Below are 21,132 nucleotides of genomic sequence, written 5' to 3' on the forward strand. Positions count from 1 at the left end.
AATCTATTTTAATTCTTAAAAAAATGTGGATACATTCTCTATGTGTGCCTTCTGTCAAGTTCTGATCCGAAACTAACTTATTTATTTAAATCTAAAACTAATCATATATTTAAATCTATATGATTTCAGATTAGAACTATGTCATTATTTACTTGTTTCAGATGATGGAACAGTTAGACAAAGGTCGGTTTTAAATATAGGGGAAAAAAATCACCCCCCCCCCCAAAAAAAAACACCACCACCGTCGCATAAGCAATGCTAAACGATGCCAGATAACCCTGCTAGCCTAGGATAAATTGAGTGTTTGAAATTAAATTCTAGTTGAACTAAACGTTTATATGAATATAAACTAGAAAGATAATGTTTTGAGAAATAGTATAAACAATTAAATTAATAACAATTTATTAATAACTAGCAGCTGCGCCGCGTCGGCACATACAACGCCGAGTCAAACACAAAATCGAGTACACTCAACATCAAGTACACTCAACATCAATCCTTACCTTGTGAACTCGGAGTATGGGAAATTCAAAACACAAAACAAAATCACTGAAAAAACAAAAATAACCTAACTAAGGGTAAGGATAATGAGTAAACGTTGGATAAAATGATTACGAACTTGCCAGGATTTGAACCTGGAATCTTCTGATCCGTAGTCAGATGTGTTATCCATTGCGCCACAAGTCCTATCTGCATAGCGAAAGATGCTACCGCGACTGTATACAGCCAGTGCTAAATTCTGTTGATAAGGGCAGGTAACTTTTTTGACATTGCACGAAAAGGCCCAAAAACCCTTATTTCGGGCGTTTTGTGTGACTCAACATTGTTTGTTACAAACCATATATAGATAAGGACAATTTTTCAATTTGGTGTATCCATTCGAAAGTATTATTGGTATATATGCACATACACACATAAATAAATAAACATTTAGAATTTTATTTTAGTACAGATAATTTCAAAATAGGTTTGATGTAGAGGTAACTTAAGATAACGCGGATCTTACAATGAAAAGCAGAGATTTAGTTAATTAGTTGAATTGGGTTTTTGGAGCTGACATGAGAAGTTGGGTTCTCCTGATAACTAGATGCTTATAAGAGAAATGCTTTTCAACAACTTAGGAAACGCCATTAGTTTGCCCAGTATTACACAATTCTTGGCATCAGTTTCCTGTAACTCAGTACAGATCAATTAGACATTCTTTGTGTCATCAGTAAATTGCTTGAATCCATGTTATATAAAGAAGTTATTAATTACCTTAGCAAAACAATCTAGTCAGTAACAAGCAATATAGTTTCAGTCTTGCGAGATCTATAGCTGATGTATCGACTGTAATTTCAAATAGTATCCGTGAAGCTATCGATGTACTTAATTATAATCCAATGTTTTCTTTTCCCCAACCTTTCTTTTTCAGCACTCTTGTTCTCTCTCTAATTTTGGAGGCGCCCCAAAAAGGAGACCGATCGAAATTGTGACCCTATTTCAAACGTCGTTAAAATCTATGGTAATCGCCATAATTTGGTGACCCTGACGTGCGTATATACACGCAATCTTCAAAGAACAAAAAAAGAAAAAAACGAAAACGATGAGAACGTGACAGAGTAAAATAAAAAAAAAGAAAAAGCCTTTCTAAAACTACAGTAAAACCTTACAGAAAAGTATATATAAATCCACTTTCCAAGAAATGTCGATAGTATATATATTTTTGCTATTTAAATAAGACAAAAACAAAAACAAACAAACAAGAAAAATAAGCAGTAAAAAAAACCCAACTTTCTTTTTTACGTGATTCTTCCCAGATGAATGACTAAAATAAAATCTGGTCTAAAAACTATTCTGTAACAACAAAAAAGGGACTTTAACAATCAATACAGAATCCCAAATTTCATTTTGAAACACACCCACACCCACACACAGAAAAAGGAATCTTCCAGACGCACGCGCGTGAAACCATTTTGGAACATGTGTGGGCATTCACCCAATGAACTCAGTTTTTTTCTTTAAGTACATTGACTATATATTCACACACACACACACACACACACACACACACACACGTGTGTGTTTATTGTTATATAAACATGTTTACATCCCGCTGCTACAAACAGCCATTTGTTTCAATCAAACAACAGATATCATCAGGTAGCGACTTGACTATTCAAATGTTCAATGAATAAATAAAGTCATTCATTGAACATTTGAATAGTCAAGTCGCTGCCTGATGATATCTGTTGTTTGATTGAAACAAATGGCTGTTTGTAGCAGCGGGATGTAAACATGTTTATATAACAATAAACAAGTATTATCAGCTCTTTTTATTGAGCACTATCTAACAACCTCGTTGAATTCACTAGTCTATTACTTTTTAATAAAAACCACCGAGTATATATATATATATATGCATCAGGTCATGTCATATGCTACTGGTACCATGTAACCCAGTACTACCTGCCTCATGGTCGGATCACCGGCGACTAAACTGGTTCCCCCACCAGACTTGTTTGGTAAGGAGGGCGGCTAGTCTCCCTGAAGGATTAAAAACAAGACCTTCCAAAGGGCGAATGAACTCTTTTTCTGGATCAACGGCCAACTAGCATCGTGTATATTTGTGTGTGTGTATTGGGGTGGAGAGGGCTCCCGTAAGCCGTGGTGAAGGCAACCTTTCTAGGAGAAGCAAATCTCTGATTTAAAAAACCATAAAGCGGGAGACCAGTACCCGCATTAAGCTGGTCTGCAGTTTAACTTGTTGCTGGCTATCTTGCTCTTGCTTGTTGCTGGATCTCAAAATTTTGAACCGAGAGAGAGACTTAGCTGTCGTACAAAGCTAAGACTCTGGAACATCATCTTTATATAGATACTCCCTCAGGCATTTGGGCTCATGGATTTTAAATGTCTGAGGGAGTGGCACTCGTCTGACAAGACGTTGTAATCATCATCATATATATATATATATATTTATATATGTGTGTGTGAATATTTTTATATATATGTGTGTGTGTGTGAATTTTTTTATACATATATGCATATATATATTTCTCCAAGCACCTGCTGAAATTAACCTCTGGTGAGTACTCGCTTTTCTCTCTTCTTGCTATCACACCCCCAGCCATTTCCTTTAGTCGCAGCTACAAATAAATAATAAGATTAATTCTAATAATAAAAAATAATAGTAACTAATAATAATCATAGGAATAATAATAATTAATAGTAGTAATAATAGTAATAATAATAATTAATAATAATAATTAGTAATAATAATGATAATAATAATAATTAGTAATAATAATTAGTAATAATAGTAATAATAATAATAATAATAATAATAATTAATAATAATAATTAGTAATAATAATAATAATTAATAATAATAATTAGTAATAATAATAATAATAATTAGTAATAATAATAATAATAATAATAATAATAATGGACCTGAACTCCTGGAGAAGTTGATAATGACCACTACCTTAGCTGGTCGTCCATCATTATACCTCCAGGAGATGGTAACAGTCGCACATAGAATAGGGGCAAGCGACGAGATAGTGCGCCATAAATTCATACATGTACTTCCGAAGCAAATCGCCCCGGTAATAGCAGCCCACACTGAAATGCCGTTACCAGAGTTGGGTCGACTGTCCAACAATTGATGCAGTTAATAGAAAATATGTCAGTATTTCAGACGGTTGAGAGTCGAGCTCGGACAAATGACCATATTACCACCAGACAGTCTAGTGAAACCATTCCAGCCGGTCTACATCCATATAGAAGGAAACAGCGGCTGAGGATATGTAGAGCCCGCATATATTTTGCAGAGGAGGCTCGTACATGTAAACCATGGTGTAAAAGAAAAAGAGTAACTTACAAATTCTGCCTAAGTCATGCCCTTCCTCTTCCGCCTCTAGTGATTCGGAAAACTAGAAAGACGGACTGCGTTTGCTCCACTAGTGCCGCCGTTATTAGAAGTTTCTGCTAAAATAGGAGCATCTAAAGTCAATTTTATCATAGGTACAGGAGCCAGTTTTTCCATTTTACCACATTCCGTAGTAAATGGAATTACTCTGGAGCCAACTCCTGTTCATATCTCTACCGCTAACAGTGAAAGCATAAAATGCTATGGTCAGACAAACCTCGAAGTTAAGATACCCCGTTTGAGAAGATCTTTTCAATGGAGTTTCGTGATCGCAGATGTCACTAACCCTTTGTTAGGATTTGACTTCTTAAACAAATTTAACATTATAGTGGATTGTAAAAGTAGATCCATCCATGATAATGTAACGGAGTGTGAAATTACAGTCAATGCAGTAACAGGAACCGATGCTGTAGTGATTAACAAAATAGACTTAGCAGATTATGTTACAGAAGTAATAGGTAAATATAATAATGTGCTTTCACCACATAGCGACACAAACAAAGACTATGGTGGAGTGTATCACAGGATTGATACAGGCAGCCACGTACCAGTCTTTGCTAAAGTCAGACAACTTTCCGGTCCTAAGTTAGACGCAACACAGGCAGAATTTAAAATGTTACTAAATACTGGAGTTATCCAGCCTTCCAGTAGTGAGTGGGCAACCCCTTTGCACTTGGTGAAGAAGCCGGATGGGTCATATCGAGCGTGCGGTGATTTCCGTGCGTTAAATAGCATTACCAAAACAGACCGCTACCCAATACCAAATATAAATTCCTTCTGCACACAGTTAGCTAATAAACAATATTTTTCCAAAATAGATTTAACTGCAGCATATCATCAGATTAAGGAATATTTTTTAAATTAAATTGCATATTTTTATATTTAGATGACATACTAGTTTTTAGTGAAAGTGAGCAACAGCACAAGGAAGATTTAGATAGAGTATTTAGGATCCTTAGTGATAACAATTTAAAGATTTCCTTAGATAAGTGTGTATTTGGAGTACCAGAGTTAGATTTCTTAGGTTTTCATGTAAGCAAAGAAGGCTTGTTGCCTACTTTAAAGAAAATCAAAGAGTTTGAAAATTTCCGATACCTAAGGACTCAAAAAGCTTATGTAGATTTCTGGGGATGACAGGTTTTTACGCAAATTAGTCCCTAATTATGGATCCATAATTTACCACTATCCGAACGGATGAGGTTGGATCCTGAAGCAAAGACCGAGCTTAATGAGGAAGAAACTAACGCCTTTAAAACAAAAGGAAATTATCGGAAATTATGGCGTTAGCTCATCCACAGTCTTCAGCTAGAGAATACTACTTAGTTACAGATGCTAGTCAATACGCCGCTGGTGCTGCATTACACCAGTTGATAAGAAACCAGTACCTATAGGTTTCTTTTCCAAGAAATTTTTTCAAGCCAAAGCCAAGTATTCCACATTTGACAGAGAGCTACTAGCAGCTTATTTTTCAGTGATACATTTCCACCACCTTATAGAAGGTCGTCACGTGACATTATTCACTGATCATAAGCCATTATGCGGAGCCTTTTACATTCATACACCAACAAAGTCAGATTGACAACAGCGACACTTATCAGTGCTTGCCGAATATATTGCTAATGTGAAGTACATTAAAGGAGCTGAGAATATAGTTGCAGACTGTATGTCTCGGCCTGCATTAGCTGTGCAGATAGATGCATGTGACTTGACTGAAATAGCCCAGGCACGAAAAGGTAATGACAAAATAAAGTCATACACTAATTTGAAAGAATACTATGTGTCAAGCGAAGTCAGCTCAGTCCTATGCGATACTTCAACTAAGTACCCCAGACAGTTTATCCCAAAAGAGCTTCGTCAAACTATTTTCAACAGTTTACATAGCTTGCTGCATCCTGGTATGGGAGCATTTATAAAACTGGTCAAATCCAAATACTTTTGGCCTTGTTTAGATAAAAAGATTAAATAATTCTGCGCAGAATGTGTAGTGTGTCAACAATCAAAAGTTCACAGACAAACATAGTCTGCAGTCCAAGAATTTGAGTTACCATCTGCACGTTTCCAGATGGTACATATCGATATCGTTGGCCCCTTGCCCTTAACGCACAATGAGTCCGACCCTTACATAAGCCTTACAAATATTTGCTTACTTGCATCGATCGTGCAACTCGCTGGATTGAAGTACAGCCTATGACTGAGATAACTGCACAGTCGGTAGCAGAAGCGTTTATCAATGCATGGATATCTCGATTTGGAGTCCCACTGCATGTTGTAACTGACAGAGGTAGTCAGTTTGAGAGCGAATTGATCCAGGAATTAGCCAAGGTAGTAGGTTTTTACAGATTGAGGACAACTTTGTATCACCCTCAAAGTAATGGGATGATCGAAAGAGCACACCGTACTCTTAAAGCGGCAATAATGGCTCGAAAAGAATCATGGATGAAAGCGATACCGGTGATTCTGCTGGGTATACGTAGCACCCCTAATGAATCAGGCTTTTCCCCTTTTACGTCTGTTACTGGAGCTCCGATATTGATTCCTCAGCAGTTAATACACAAGAAGGGAGTAGGAGAAACTCCAGTTAATAACCAGTACATACGTAATTTGTGTGAATGGATGTCCCAAATTGATGTACTCAACAACGGAAAAGGATGTATCCATGACAGTCCCAAAAAATTTATACCGAAAGGTTTATCTTCCTGTGAAAAAGTATGGCTCAGAGTTAATAGAGTTAGGAAACCATTAGAAGCACCGTACTTAGGTCCTTATAAAGTTTTGACTCGATCAGATAAGCATTATCAGATTGATATGAACAATGGTACTCATACACATGTATCAATAAATAGATTAAAGCTGTACATAGAACCAACTAGTACTAATAAAATTAGACCGACTGAGAAAGCACAGACAGATGACGGTACTACTAATGATAAACTTATTAAGACAGATGATACCGACAAAGTTGAAGATAAAAGTGCTGACACATATAAGTCTAGATCTGGTAGGAAAGTAACATAGAAAAAGAAAAATGAGTACTTTTATTTTTAAACAAATTTAGGCAATACACATATTTAATAATTCTGTGGCGGGTACTTAACTCCGTCATTTGGAGGGGGACTCATGTAGTGAACTAATACTATGATGCTGCTATGGTATGGTTTCCTTATTTCTCTCTTTCTCCCTACTCTTCTACTTTTCCCTCCCTTTCTTCTCTCAACGTCACCAGAGGTTTCAGCCAATCGGAATGGAGGACTGTCTTGGAGGGAGATACAAAGAAGAAATCTGCCTCAGACATGCGGAAACGATAGAAGCATCAACACACGACTGACCAGTTTCCCTGGGTAAAGACTCTTATAAAAAAAAAATGTACTATCCTCTTTGTACCCCTAAATCTTGGAAACCTTTATAAAACATCATCAATCCTAAAGTCTCGTCGCACTTAATTATAACCCGATGTTTTCTTTTCCCCAACTTTTCTTTTTCAGCACTCTTATTCTCTCTCTAATTTTGGAGGTGCCCCAAAAAGGGGACCGATCGAAATGGTGACCCTTTTTCAAACTTTGTTAAAATCTATGGTAACCGCCATAAGATGATCAATATACAAATATGTAGTTATGTATACATATCCAAATATATATATACCAACGTTTCAAACCTATCTATATAACACCACCACCACAAAATTGGGGCTCTCTGATTTGAGGTAAAAATAAAAATTGCCTCTGTTTAGTAGGATTTCTCTTTCAATGACTGAGGACAGAAAACAGGAAGTATAAGACTTTACTCCTACCAAATCAGTAAACCACATGATTGAATCAGCCAATAAGATTAAAAGATGTTACTCATATTTACTTCGAAACTATGACTTAACAACACACACACCATATGACATAGCAAATACTAACTTATATAGAGAATGCTTAGATATATAATAATTGCTATGTTATACAAGACTTTAATGGTAAATGCTCAGATGAACTTAAGGTACTAGTACTCTCGACACATAAATACCACCGACAAACTCGACAAGCAGCAAAATCCCACCCCTACACTGTAGAGATTCTTAGATGCCATAAAGCCTTTTCCTCAAAGAGCTCCTTCCCTCAAGCTGCTAAACTTTGGAATTTTCTCCCAGGTTTCTGCTTCCCTGAGTGTACTGAAATCCAAAAGTTCAAGTGTAATGTGACCAAATATCTCAGTGCCCAACAAATCTGGTCTAAAATAGTGACTTGTTTGGGTGAATAAACAGTAAATAACTAAATACTATGTTATGCAGCCAATACTGTGTTATACAGCAAATATTATATGATATGGCAAATATTATATGATATGGCAAATATTATATGATATGGAAAATATTATATGATATAGCAAATATTATATGATATAGCAAATATTATATGATATAGCAAATATTATATAATATGGAAAATATTATATGATATGGAAAATATTATATGATATAGCAAATATTATATGATATAGCAAATATTATATGATATAGCAAATATTATATGATATGGAAAATATTATATGATATAGCAAATATATGATAAAGCAAATATATGATATAGCAACTATTATATGATATGGCAAATATATGATATAGCAAATATTATATGGTATAGCAAATATATGATATAGCAAATATGATATAGCAAATATTATATGATATGGCAAATATTATATGATATAGCAAATATTATATGATATGGCAAATATTATATGATATAGCAAATATTATATGATATGGCAAATATTATATGATAAAGCAAATATATGATATAGCAAATATTATATGATATGGCAAACATTATATGATATAGCAAATATATGATATGGAAAATATTATATTATATAGAAAATATATGATATAGCAAATATTATATGATATAGCCAATATTATATGATATAGCAAATATTATATGATATAGCAAATATTATATGATATAGCAAATATTATATGATATGGCAAATATTATATGATATAGCAAATATTGTATGATATAGCAAATATTATATGATATGGAAAATATTATATGATATAGCAAATATTATATGATATAGCAAATATTATATGATATGGCAAATATTATATGATATAGCAAATATTATATGATATAGCAAATATTATATGATATGGCAAATATCATATGATATAGCAAATATTATATGATATAGCAAATATTATATGATATAGCAAATATTATATGATATGGAAAATATTATATGATATAGCAAATATTATATGATATGGCAAATATTATATGATATAGCAAATATTATATGATATGGCAAATATTATATGATATGGCAAATATTATATGATATAGCAAATATTATATGATATAGCAAATATATGATATAGCAAATATTATATGATATAGCAAATATTATATGATATAGCAAATATTATATGATATAGCAAATATTATATGATATAGCAAATATTATATGATATAGCAAATATTATATGATATAGCAAATATTATATGATATGGCTAATATTATATGATATGGCAAATATTATATGATATGGCAAATATTATATGATATAGCAAATATTATATGATATAGCAAATATTATATGATATGGAAAATATTATATAATATAGAAAATATTATATGATATAGCAAATATTATATGATATAGCAAATATTATATGATATAGCAAATATTATATGATATGGCTAATATTATATGATATGGCAAATATTATATGATATGGCAAATATTATATGATATAGCAAATATTATATGATATAGCAAATATTATATGATATGGCAAATATTATATGATATAGAAAATATTATATGATATAGCAAATATTATATGATATAGCAAATATTATATGATATGGCAAATATTATATGACATGGCAAACATTATGTGATATGGCAAATATTATATGATATGGAAAATATATGATATCGCAAATATTATATGATATAGCAAATATTATATGATATGGCAAATATTATATGATATAGCAAATATTATATGATATAGCAAATATTATATGATATAGCAAATATTATACGATATAGCAAATATTATATGATATGGCAAATATTATATGATATAGCAAATATTATATGATATGGCAAATATTATATGATATGGCAAATATTATATTATATAGCAAATATTATATGATATAGCAAATATTATATGATATAGCAAATATTATATGATATAGCAAATATTATATGATATGGCAAATATTATATGATATAGCAAATATTATATGATATAGCAAATATTATATGATATAGCAAATATTATATGATATAACAAATATTATATGATATGGCAAATATTATATGATATGGCAAATATTATATGATATAGCAAATATTATATGATATAGCAAATATTATATGATATAGCAAATATTATATAATATAGCAAATATTATATGATATGGAAAATATTATATGATATAGCAAATATTATATGATATAGCAAATATTATATGATATGGCAAATATTATATGATATGGCAAATATTATATGATATGGCAAATATTATATGATATAGCAAATATTATATGATACGGCAAATATTATATGATATGGCAAATATTATATGATAAAGCAAATATTATATGATAAAGCAAATATTATATGATATGGCAAATATTATATGATATGGCAAATATTATATGATATGGCAAATATCATATGATATAGCAAATATTATATGATATAGCAAATATTATATGATATAGCAAATATTATATATAGCAAATATTATATGATATAGCAAATATTATATGATATGGCAAATGTTATATGATATAGCAAATATTATATGATATGGTAAATATTATATGATATAGCAAATATTATATGATATGGCAAATATTATATGATATAGCAAATATTATATGATATAGCAAATATTATATGATATGGCAAATATTATATGATAAAGCAAATATTATATGATATAGCAAATATTATATGATATGGCAAATATTATATGATATAGCAAATATTATATGATATAGCAAATATTATATGATATGGCAAATATTATATGATAAAGCAAATATTATATGATATAGCAAATATTATATGATATGGCAAATATTATATGATATAGCAAATATTATATGATATAGCAAATATTATATGATATGGCAAATATTATATGATATAGCAAATATATGATATAGCAAATATTATATGATATGGCAAATATTATATGATATAGCAAATATTATATGATATAGCAAATATTATATGATATGACAAATATTATATGATATGGCAAATATTATATGATATAGCAAATATATGATATAGCAAATATTATATGATATGGCAAATATTATATGATATAGCAAATATTATATGATATGGCAAATATTATATGATATGGCAAATATTATATGATATGGCAAATATTATATGATATGGCAAATATTATATGATATGGCCAATATTATATGATATGGCAAATATTATATGATAAAGCAAATATTATATGATAAAGCAAATATTATATGATATAGCAAATACTAAGTTATGTATCAAACATTATGTCATAAAATAATTACTATGTTCCTAGCAGAACCCGTGTCAATTCCACGGTAGTTGAAAAGTTTTAAAAAACATTATAAATAGAACGAATAAAATATTAATAAAACAAATAATAACGAATTTAAAACAAATTTTTAAGAAATTCTTTTTTAACCTTTTACAGCTAAAAAAATGGATTAAAAAAATTTAGATTTTTTTAAATGAAAATTTAACACACAATACATTGTTTTTTTTTCTAAATAATTTCTGTATATAAATTATAAAAGAAATAGATGTCCATTCATTTTCATATTTTTAAAAATTAAAAAAAAAACTATAAGAAAAAACGTACAATCCCCTCTCAACATGATATTTTTAATTATAAAATAAAATAGCAAATTTGAAACAGTAAACAGACAGTTATGTTTTTTTTCTTTTTTAATTTTTGAAGAGAAAATAGTTTTAATGATTCTTCACTGATAAAAAGTGACTATAAAGGGAGGTAATTCGTTTTTCATTTATTAATGTTTGCGATGATGATGGTTTTTTTGTGACAGTGTACGTATGGACAAGTTAATTGATATTTAGATATAGCAAATACTAATATTAAATCTAGTATAAGAACAGATACTAAACTTTGCTCCTGCCGAATAGGAAGGTCACATGATCGAATTAATCAATACGATTGCATTAAAAGACATGTTTGTATTTAGTTTGAAACTTATCAAGCCAAAAAACATGAATTTGTGACATAGTGGTTAAAGGCATTACTTCACGACTAGTTTCAAGTAAAAATCTTATGAAAAATAAAAGGGTTCAATCCTTACTACCAGCAATAATAACTAAGAATAAAACTAACATTTCTACATAGTCATGAAAAAAAAAATAATATGCCCATAAAGGTTCCAGTTCAACAATCACAACATTGAAAAGGTAAAACTGAATATGGTTGAGGGACGCCAGCCGAATTATTGTGGAAATAATATTCAAGAAAAGAATAGTTGTTTAAATACTCTGAACTCTATTTCTTAGTAATATGTTATATAGCACAACTATGTTGTATGACAAATACTGTCGCGTAACAAATACTATGTTAAATATTCTCTACTAAATTATAAAGGCAATATTAGGTGATATAGAAAATATTATGTTATCAAACAAATACAAAGTTATAAAGTGAATACTATGTTATATGGTAATAACTATGTTATATCACCAATATATTTTAGAGAACAAAATTATAGTTATGTAGTTAATACTAAGTTTAATAGCAAATACTAAGTTATATAGACAATACTCTGTTAAATAGAAAATACTAAACTATAAATGCTATAAATTATATAGCAAATATTAAATTACAAATGTTATAATTTATATAAAATATACTAAATTATAAATGCTATAAATAATATAATAAATATTGAAATATAAATGCCATGAATTATCTAACAAATATTAAATTATAAATGCTATAGTTTATATAACAAATACTAAATAATAAATTCAATGAATTTTATAGCAAATATAAAAAAAATGCTATAAATTATATAACAAATACTAAAGTAAAAATACTATTAATTTTAAGAAAAATATTAAATTAAAAATGCTCTAAATTTTATAGCAAATATAAAATAATTAATGCTAGAAATTATAAAACAAATATTAGATTATAAATGCTACAAATTATATAACAAATACTAAATTATAAATGCTATGAATTTAATAAAAAATATTACATTATAAATGCTATAAATTATATAACAAATACTGAATTAAAATGCTATAAATTATAAACAAATATTACATTAAAAATACTACAAGTTACATAACAAATATTAAATTATAAATGCTATAAATTATCTATTAAATACTAAATTATAAATAATGCAAATTTTATAAAAAAAATTAAACGCTATGAATTATATAACAAACACTAAATTATAAATGCTATAAATTATAAAACAAATAAATAATATAACACATCCTAAATTACAAATGCTATGAATTTTATAGTAAATATTAAATAATAAATACTATGAATTATATAACAAACACTAAATTATAAATGCTATCATTTATAAAAAATATATACTAATTTATAAATGCTATAAATTATATAACAAATACTAAATTATAAATGCTATGAATTAAATAGGCTTAATAAAACTACTACTAAAGTATAAATGCTAATAAGTTTAAAGCATACGGAATTATAAATGCTTTAAATTCTATAGTAAATACAAAATTATAAATGCTAGGAATTATAAAAAAAAACCCTTTAAATTATAAATGCTATAAATTATATAACAAATATTAAATTATAAATGCCATAAATTAAATAACAAATATTACATAGTAAATGCTACAAATTATATACCAGTAGATACCATTGTTTTTTCTTTTCATCGATTTTTTTTGTTTTCCAAAATTCGCTATTATAGCATTGTTGTACTAAAATATTTTATTCGATTTTTATATAATAGTTTCTCAATAAATAATAGCATGGCCACATGTAGGTTAGCAATAACATAAGCTTGTGTTCCCTTATTTTACTTGGTTATCATGTTGATTCTTATGATATTAGTGCTAGCCTACAAGTGGTTCTGGTAAAAATATGACCAGATTGATCGATTTAGTCTTACCTGTACGTTGTCTGTTGGACTGTCGTTCATCTCTGCGTTGCGTGTTGGATGGTCGTACATACTGATTAGGTTGGCCTGTCCGTGCTTGGCCCCTGAGGCCTAATTGAAAAAGGAAGATAATAGATTTTGATCTATATAATTATAAACCTCTGGGACCGTTCAACAATCCTTGCTTGCATCTTGTCTATCAAAAACATTACTGTCATAGAAACAGCTTATATTTAATAAAATTTACGCTCCTTTCCACAGTCCAACCATATTAAGTAAAAATACAGGATGGAACAATAAAATTGTCGCCATAGAAAAGATGACATGATTCCATTTCCATTTTGGTTTTCTTTTTTTGTTGTAGACCATCTACTATTTGGTCAGTTGTTCACAAATCCCAAGAGTGATAGGAACCTTTTATCATATCTGAAAATGACACAATGTTCAACAAGCGAGATTGGAGCCGATCCAAGTAATGACAACAGGACCATTACCAGCACCCTCAAAATGCCTTGTTGGATTGCCATGAATAACAGTGATGTGGCCAGAGTGATGAAAACAAAGTTTCTAGCTATGGTTATGGTCTTTGGTGTAATTTCAAGTGAGGGCTACATCATGCCACCTCATATCTTCGAAGTCAGCTGGAAAGTTAACACCAAAGTGTACCTGGATGTGCTGAAGAGTGTGGTGATCCCCTCGTGCAATCAAGTGGGCGCTGGCAAACCTTGGATGTAGCAGCAGGACTTGGCACCAACCCATAAATCCAACGAGACTCAGGCTTGGTTTCAGAAGGAGTGCTATAACTTTGTACCCTTCTTTTACTGCTACCCTCCTCCCTCCACCTGAACTTGCTAGACTACTTCGAGAACATCACGAACATGATTTCCACAATAAAACCAGCCTGATCGCCACCATTTGCCGAATATTTGTTGAGCTCCTGCCAGCACTTGTATCGAGGCAGTGATTGAGGTTGAAGGCGGCTACATTGAATAGATGTCAGCTCTACTATATAATAAACTTACCTGAATTGATTTTTTTTAATAAAAGTTTTAAAATAAAGCTGTAGTGTTGTTTTCTTTAGGGCGGCAACTTCATTGTTCCACCCTGTAAACTTCAGTCTTTGTTTAACTTGCGGACATGAATCTATGTTTTGATTTCTAGCTAATGGCACTCAAGTCATTTTTTTTTTTTAACTTTTGAAATCACGACTATACGAAGTGCCTTCAATAAATTTCCAGACTTTTTTTTCGTATGGACACTTTTATTGATAGTACACACTTGAAATGCTAGTCTCCTTCGAAGTAATCTCCTCCGGCTGCAATGCACTTGTTGTACCATTCCAACAACTTCTGGAACGCCTCATGGAAGTCCTCTTGTGTGAGCATATCAATGACCCTCGTCACAGCCTCTTTCATCTCACAATGACAGCCTCTATGTTTTCCTTGAGCTTAGGGAATAACCAAAAGTCACAGCGAGCAAGGTCTGGACTATAGGGTAAGGAACTGCCTTAATATTCATCTTGGTCAAATAGTTTGTGACAAGGATGGAGTTGTGGATTGGTTCCTTGTCCTGTTAGAAATACCACTGATCCGATTTGAAGAGTGTTGGCCTCTTCCGACAGAATCTCTTCCTGAATTCCCTTAAAACCTCTACATAGTATTCCTTATTGACTGTCTGTCCAGTGGGAACCCAGAGGATCAAGAACTGCTTTGTTCCTGTTACTCCCACATCCTGACTAACAATCCCGTTTTAAATTTCTTTTGTGTTTCTTTTGTGAACAACTTCCCATCCATTGTCCTGCTGTTCAACTTATTTCCTCTGTTTTGTTAAATGTTTTCCCCTCCTTTTTATTATTTTTTGGGGGGTTGGCGTTGATGCTATTATAATTGTCCATCGAATTTGCATAAAAATTTGTAGAAGTCTCTTTGTTGCTGTTTTTTATCTAGAGTTTTGATGGCTCATTCTGCTAAATTTCTACTACTAACGATTACTACAATATTGTTCCATTGACAACTGTACACTCATTAGCCCTTATCCTCCTCGAGTAGCCTCCAGGCTTTGATAAGTAGTGACTCCTTTAAAAAAAAAGAAAGTAAGATCACATGTAACACTATTTTATGCTTGAATTACATATATGTAACATACATATATATATGTAACATACATATATATATGTAACATACATATATATATGTAACACTATTTTATGCTTGAATTACATATATGTAACATACATATATATATGTAACATACATATATATATGTAACATACATATATATATGTAACATACATACATATATATATGTAACATACATACATATATGTAACACTATTTTATGCTTGAATTTAAAAATGACTCTTCGTCTTTCTCTTTACCTTGCATTTAAAAATCAGTTATCCTATTTATATTCAACCTGAAAAAAATTAAAATAAGTGATTGACTATAGTCAAGGCCGACCTGAAGGCTCCCTTTTCATCAACTGCTGCAGGAATAGGTGAGGATGGCACTCCATTCCCACGATTACTCCACTTGCTCTTGATCCCCCTATATAATGCCGAGTGTTAAGCAAAAGGGCAGTAAGTGCAATTTTTTAAGCCTTTGGTATGACTTGACCAGTAATTGAACCCGCGTCGCCTGGCCCATTAACAAACACTCTAACAATTGTACCAAATGAGTCAGTCAGCTTTTAGAGAAAATATATCTATACTCAGTTGAGATTTTTGTTGCACTGACATTGATATTGATATTAAAAACCTACTTTTCTGATTTATAAATGATTAAAACAAACTTCTTAATATATCCAGTCATGTATATGCCAGAGACTTCATAAAGGTTAACTAATTTGCATATTTCTTTTAAAAACGAACGTTTATTAATTAATTAATTATTCATTTTTTATGGTTTCTTATTAGAAGATTTGCTTCATTTAACTATTATGCTTAGTTCTATTTATGCATATTTTTTGCCTTGTGCATAATTGTGTAGCATTTAGGATGAAACATTTCTAGCATATGCACATATATATATATATATATATATATATTCATTCTTGTCTGTATGCATGTGTAGCGGTTTCTCTCAAACTCCTCTCTAAAGTTTTGGTCTACAGACTTGGAACTTTTTATATAGGGAATTTGAACCCGTGGAACAATTTTGATTTCGTTTTTAGCTGGTAAAAATAGCTGCTAAGAAATCAAAGTTGAAAGATATACAGTTGACTTTGGCAGGAATAATAAAGCGATAAATGCTATTACATCTGCACATATGCAAATATACATTTATAGCTTGAAATCACTTAATTTTAAACTTTTCTTATCTGTCGATAACTCAAACAGTAGCGACCAAGGCTGAAGCACTAAATGTTTTGGTTTCGATTCTAGTTGACGGCACACAAGTCATTTTTTTAAAAAAACTTTTTGAAATCATTATTATATATTGGGTACAATATAATATTCAATAGAGAATTAGCTCTGTAATAATAAACAGTGAATTTGCATGAATTAAAGTATCATATTTATGCATATTATACAACTGAACCACAGGGGAGGGGCTAATATATATATATATATATTAGAGTTGGACGATTCTAATATTTTTACCGATTCTGATACACTTACTGATTCTGCACAAAGTTCCCGATTCTAATACAATTACCTATTCTGATTCTTTATAAATCTCTAAATATTTTACTATGAAGTTGTTATTTTGTCCCGATTAATGTAAAAACACATCTTAAATGTGCATATATTTTCTCAAACGTAAAAAAACACATTGTGAGGGTGTGATCTAGAGATTTTACTCATACTGGAAGTTTAAATCAATAAATATTTATTATTCTATTACTAGGAGCAATGGAAGATGTTTTATAAAAACAAAATCAAATAAAATAGATAATTAAAGGAATCGGTTTTGTCATCGGAAAATAGGCTTAAATTTTCCCAATTCCGATACCGATCCGATACCCCAAAAAACTCTAATTTTTCTAGTTCCTGATTCCGATTCCAATTAATCGTTCCAACATTAATATATATATATATATATATATATATATATATATATATATATATACTAGCATGGGTGGCCGGTGTTGCCCGGGTGTTTGGAGGGGTATACTGAGCAAAAAAAAAACAAAAAAAAAAAACGGTCAATTTTTTTAACTTTGTCCCCTCTTATGACCCCTTAACATTTATTGTTTGTGGCTCAAATCAAGTTATTAGATTAGATCCATGTCCAAGGAACCTATATGTAAAATTTCAAGTGTTTAGACCCAAAATTGTCGGAGGAGTTTGGTAGAGTTATCAAAGGTCAAATCGTTGAACTTTGACCCCTTAACAGACAAATTTCTGTCCGAAAACTGTTCACATAGATTTTCCCAAATCTCAGATATATCAAATTTCGAGTCTGTAGACTAAAAATTGACAGAGTTATTGCGTAAGGGAAATGTACACAGACACACAGACAGACAGACACGTTCACTTTTATAGATATACTAGCATGGGTGCCCATCGTTGTCCGGGTGTTTGGAGGTGTATGCTGAGCAAAAAAAAAACTAACAAAAACAAACAAAAAAAACGGTAAATTTTTTAAACTTTGAACCCTATTATGACCTCTTAACATTTATTGTTTTGGGCTCAAATCAAATTATTAAGTTAGATCCATGTCCAAGGAACCTATATCTAAAATTTCAAGTGTTTAGACCCAAAATTGTCGGAGTTTGGTAGAGTTCTCAAAGGTCAAATCGTTGAACTTTGACCTCTTAACAGCCAAATTTCTGGCTGAAAACAGATCATCTAGATTTTCCCAAATCTCAGTACACAGTATATCAAATTTCGAGTCTGTAGACTAAAAATTGACACACAGACAGACAGACACTTTCACTTATATATATATAGCTACAGCAAAGGTAAATGTTTCTCACATGCTTTTCCCATTAAGGGAACTTTTCCCTTTTTTTTCTTTCTCTTCAAAAATTCTCTATTGTCAAAAGTGTGTTTATTCATAAAGTCTGAAGAAATGCTGGTTTTTGAAAATTTTCAAACGATATAATGCTTGAAATTGTCGAACTGGACATGGAAACAATTGTAATGTAAAACAAAATGCACTTTTATTGCCATTTTTGAAGTCTTGATTTTGCTTACACAGTATATATATATATATATATATATATATATATGTATATATATATATATATATATATATATATATATTATAAGCTCTATCTCCTATTTGGTTTTATCAAGCTTTTACATCTGGTTGAGATTACTTTATAAATATTAATTCTTTAATATTTATAATATACTTTAGTTTTACCATCTTGGATCATTTTGGTAAATTTAATTGTAATTTTTATTTCATTTCATATATATATATATATATATATATATATATATATATATATATATATATATATATATATATATAAAGCAATCAATAAAGATTAAGTTTAGAAGCTAAAAGATTCTGTAAATATAAATATTGATATTTATATAGTAATTCCCACCAAAGCTTTTCTGCTTTTCTTTTTATGCTTCTGTTTCTGTTGTAATTTTATTCTTGTTGTTTATTTTGAAAATCTGTTTTGCCATTATCAATTAATTCAACTTTTGCCGGCCATGGTGATGCTGATTAAATTGTCCTTAAAAGAAAGAAACTAATGGACTTAAATAATCGTTACTCCTGGATTGCTAACAAATTTTTCTGCAAACATGGATTACGCATATTTGGATTATCACAAACTTTTTGGATTACTTACACACATTTTGGATTTTAATTTGATTCTGCATGTCAACAGCATAATTCCAGAGTTTCTTATGGGAACATTGTCTCCTATTATCTTTTTATATTGATAAGACTTTGTCTCTCCATATCTTTTTATCTTGTGTTTTAATCCTTGACTTTTAATGTATCCTCTTATTTCTTAAATTTTTCCCCATTTTATAAACTCTTTGATGAGAAATATGCATTTCTTTGAAATTAAGGAAATTTCAATATATCTTATTTGAGTATCCTGTTTAACAATAAGTTAATATTTTTACAGTCTTAAATTTTTATTCTTATATGTGTGTGTGTGTGTTTATTTTATGCATCTATATAAAATTTTATGTATCTATTTTCAGTATTTACTTCAACAGTTTTTCAGGCAAGGGTAATTTAACCTTGAATTTATCTGTTCCTTTGTCCTTTTTGGCAGGGATCATGTTTCTCTATTCTTCATGTTAGAAACTGACATAGTTTTAATCTGGATGTTTTTCACTTACATTTATTTTATACTAATGTATTTGTTTATTTATTAATTAGTTAATCTGTTGTTATTGTTGTTGTTGTTGTTGTTACCATTTATTCAAGTTTTTTTGTGTAAATGTTATCATCCTATGATAAAATGTATTTTGTGAATACATACATTTGCTATTTAATTTCTGTAGTTGAATAAATTTTGGGGTTCTTTAAAATTTAGGATAGCTAATTTCTCATTCAAACATAGTCTGCACAGGTCGTCTATGTTTCAAATGCATCATTGATATCAGAAGCTGTCTTAACAGCTTTTCGGATTAGTTTGAACTGAAACAAGAAAATCATGCAGATTTGAATTTTGTCCATGCTGTCGAAAAGCCTGCAAGAAAATAAACGAAGAGATTGAGAATGGTAACGAATAACATGATTTGATAAAGCGAAAAATGCACTTCAAAATGATATTTAACTTGGCTAAATATATCAATGAATTAATTCATAAATCATATATAAAAGTAACATATGTGAGAAAACAATATTGTTTTTGCACCAACCTTATATATATAGATAGATATAGATATTTTAATATCTGTCTAATTTGCATAACTTTTTAAATAGTCAATAATTAATTAATGTTTGCTTTTATTCATTTGTAACTTCATTGTGTTATTTTCCCTATATATCTGTAATAGTTTCATCAATATTAATAGTAATTACTTGAAATAATGTAATATGAAAGAGTAAATTACAAAACCTTTTCTTAAAATATGCTCATTATGAAAGGAAATAATTTAGTCAGCTTGAAAGATATACCAATGAGGCATAAATTTTCAACT

At 29.9% G+C, this 21,132-nt stretch overlaps 1 protein-coding gene and 1 non-coding gene across 6 annotated transcripts in view; both read right to left on the minus strand.

Annotated features, from left to right (window-relative positions):
- LOC145252814 (opioid growth factor receptor-like) overlaps nucleotides 1-21,132 on the minus strand; it is an 81,010-nt gene that overhangs the window by 25,526 nt on the left and 34,352 nt on the right. For all 5 annotated transcript variants that reach the window (XM_080112780.1, XM_080112781.1, XM_080112779.1 and 2 more), the window contains exon 3: nucleotides 14,079-14,177. In XM_080112780.1, the coding sequence (XP_079968906.1) occupies nucleotides 14,079-14,177 (99 nt within the window). The remainder of the gene's footprint in view (nucleotides 1-14,078; nucleotides 14,178-21,132) is intronic.
- Nucleotides 615-687, minus strand: Trnar-acg (transfer RNA arginine (anticodon ACG)). Its single transcript has one exon. It is a non-coding gene; the product is annotated as a tRNA-Arg (tRNA).

The sequence above is a fragment of the Euprymna scolopes genome, chromosome 29 (genome assembly GCF_053919585.1).
Source record: "Euprymna scolopes isolate OS-2025 chromosome 29, ASM5391958v1, whole genome shotgun sequence".
NCBI classification, from domain to species: domain Eukaryota; kingdom Metazoa; phylum Mollusca; class Cephalopoda; order Sepiida; family Sepiolidae; genus Euprymna; species Euprymna scolopes.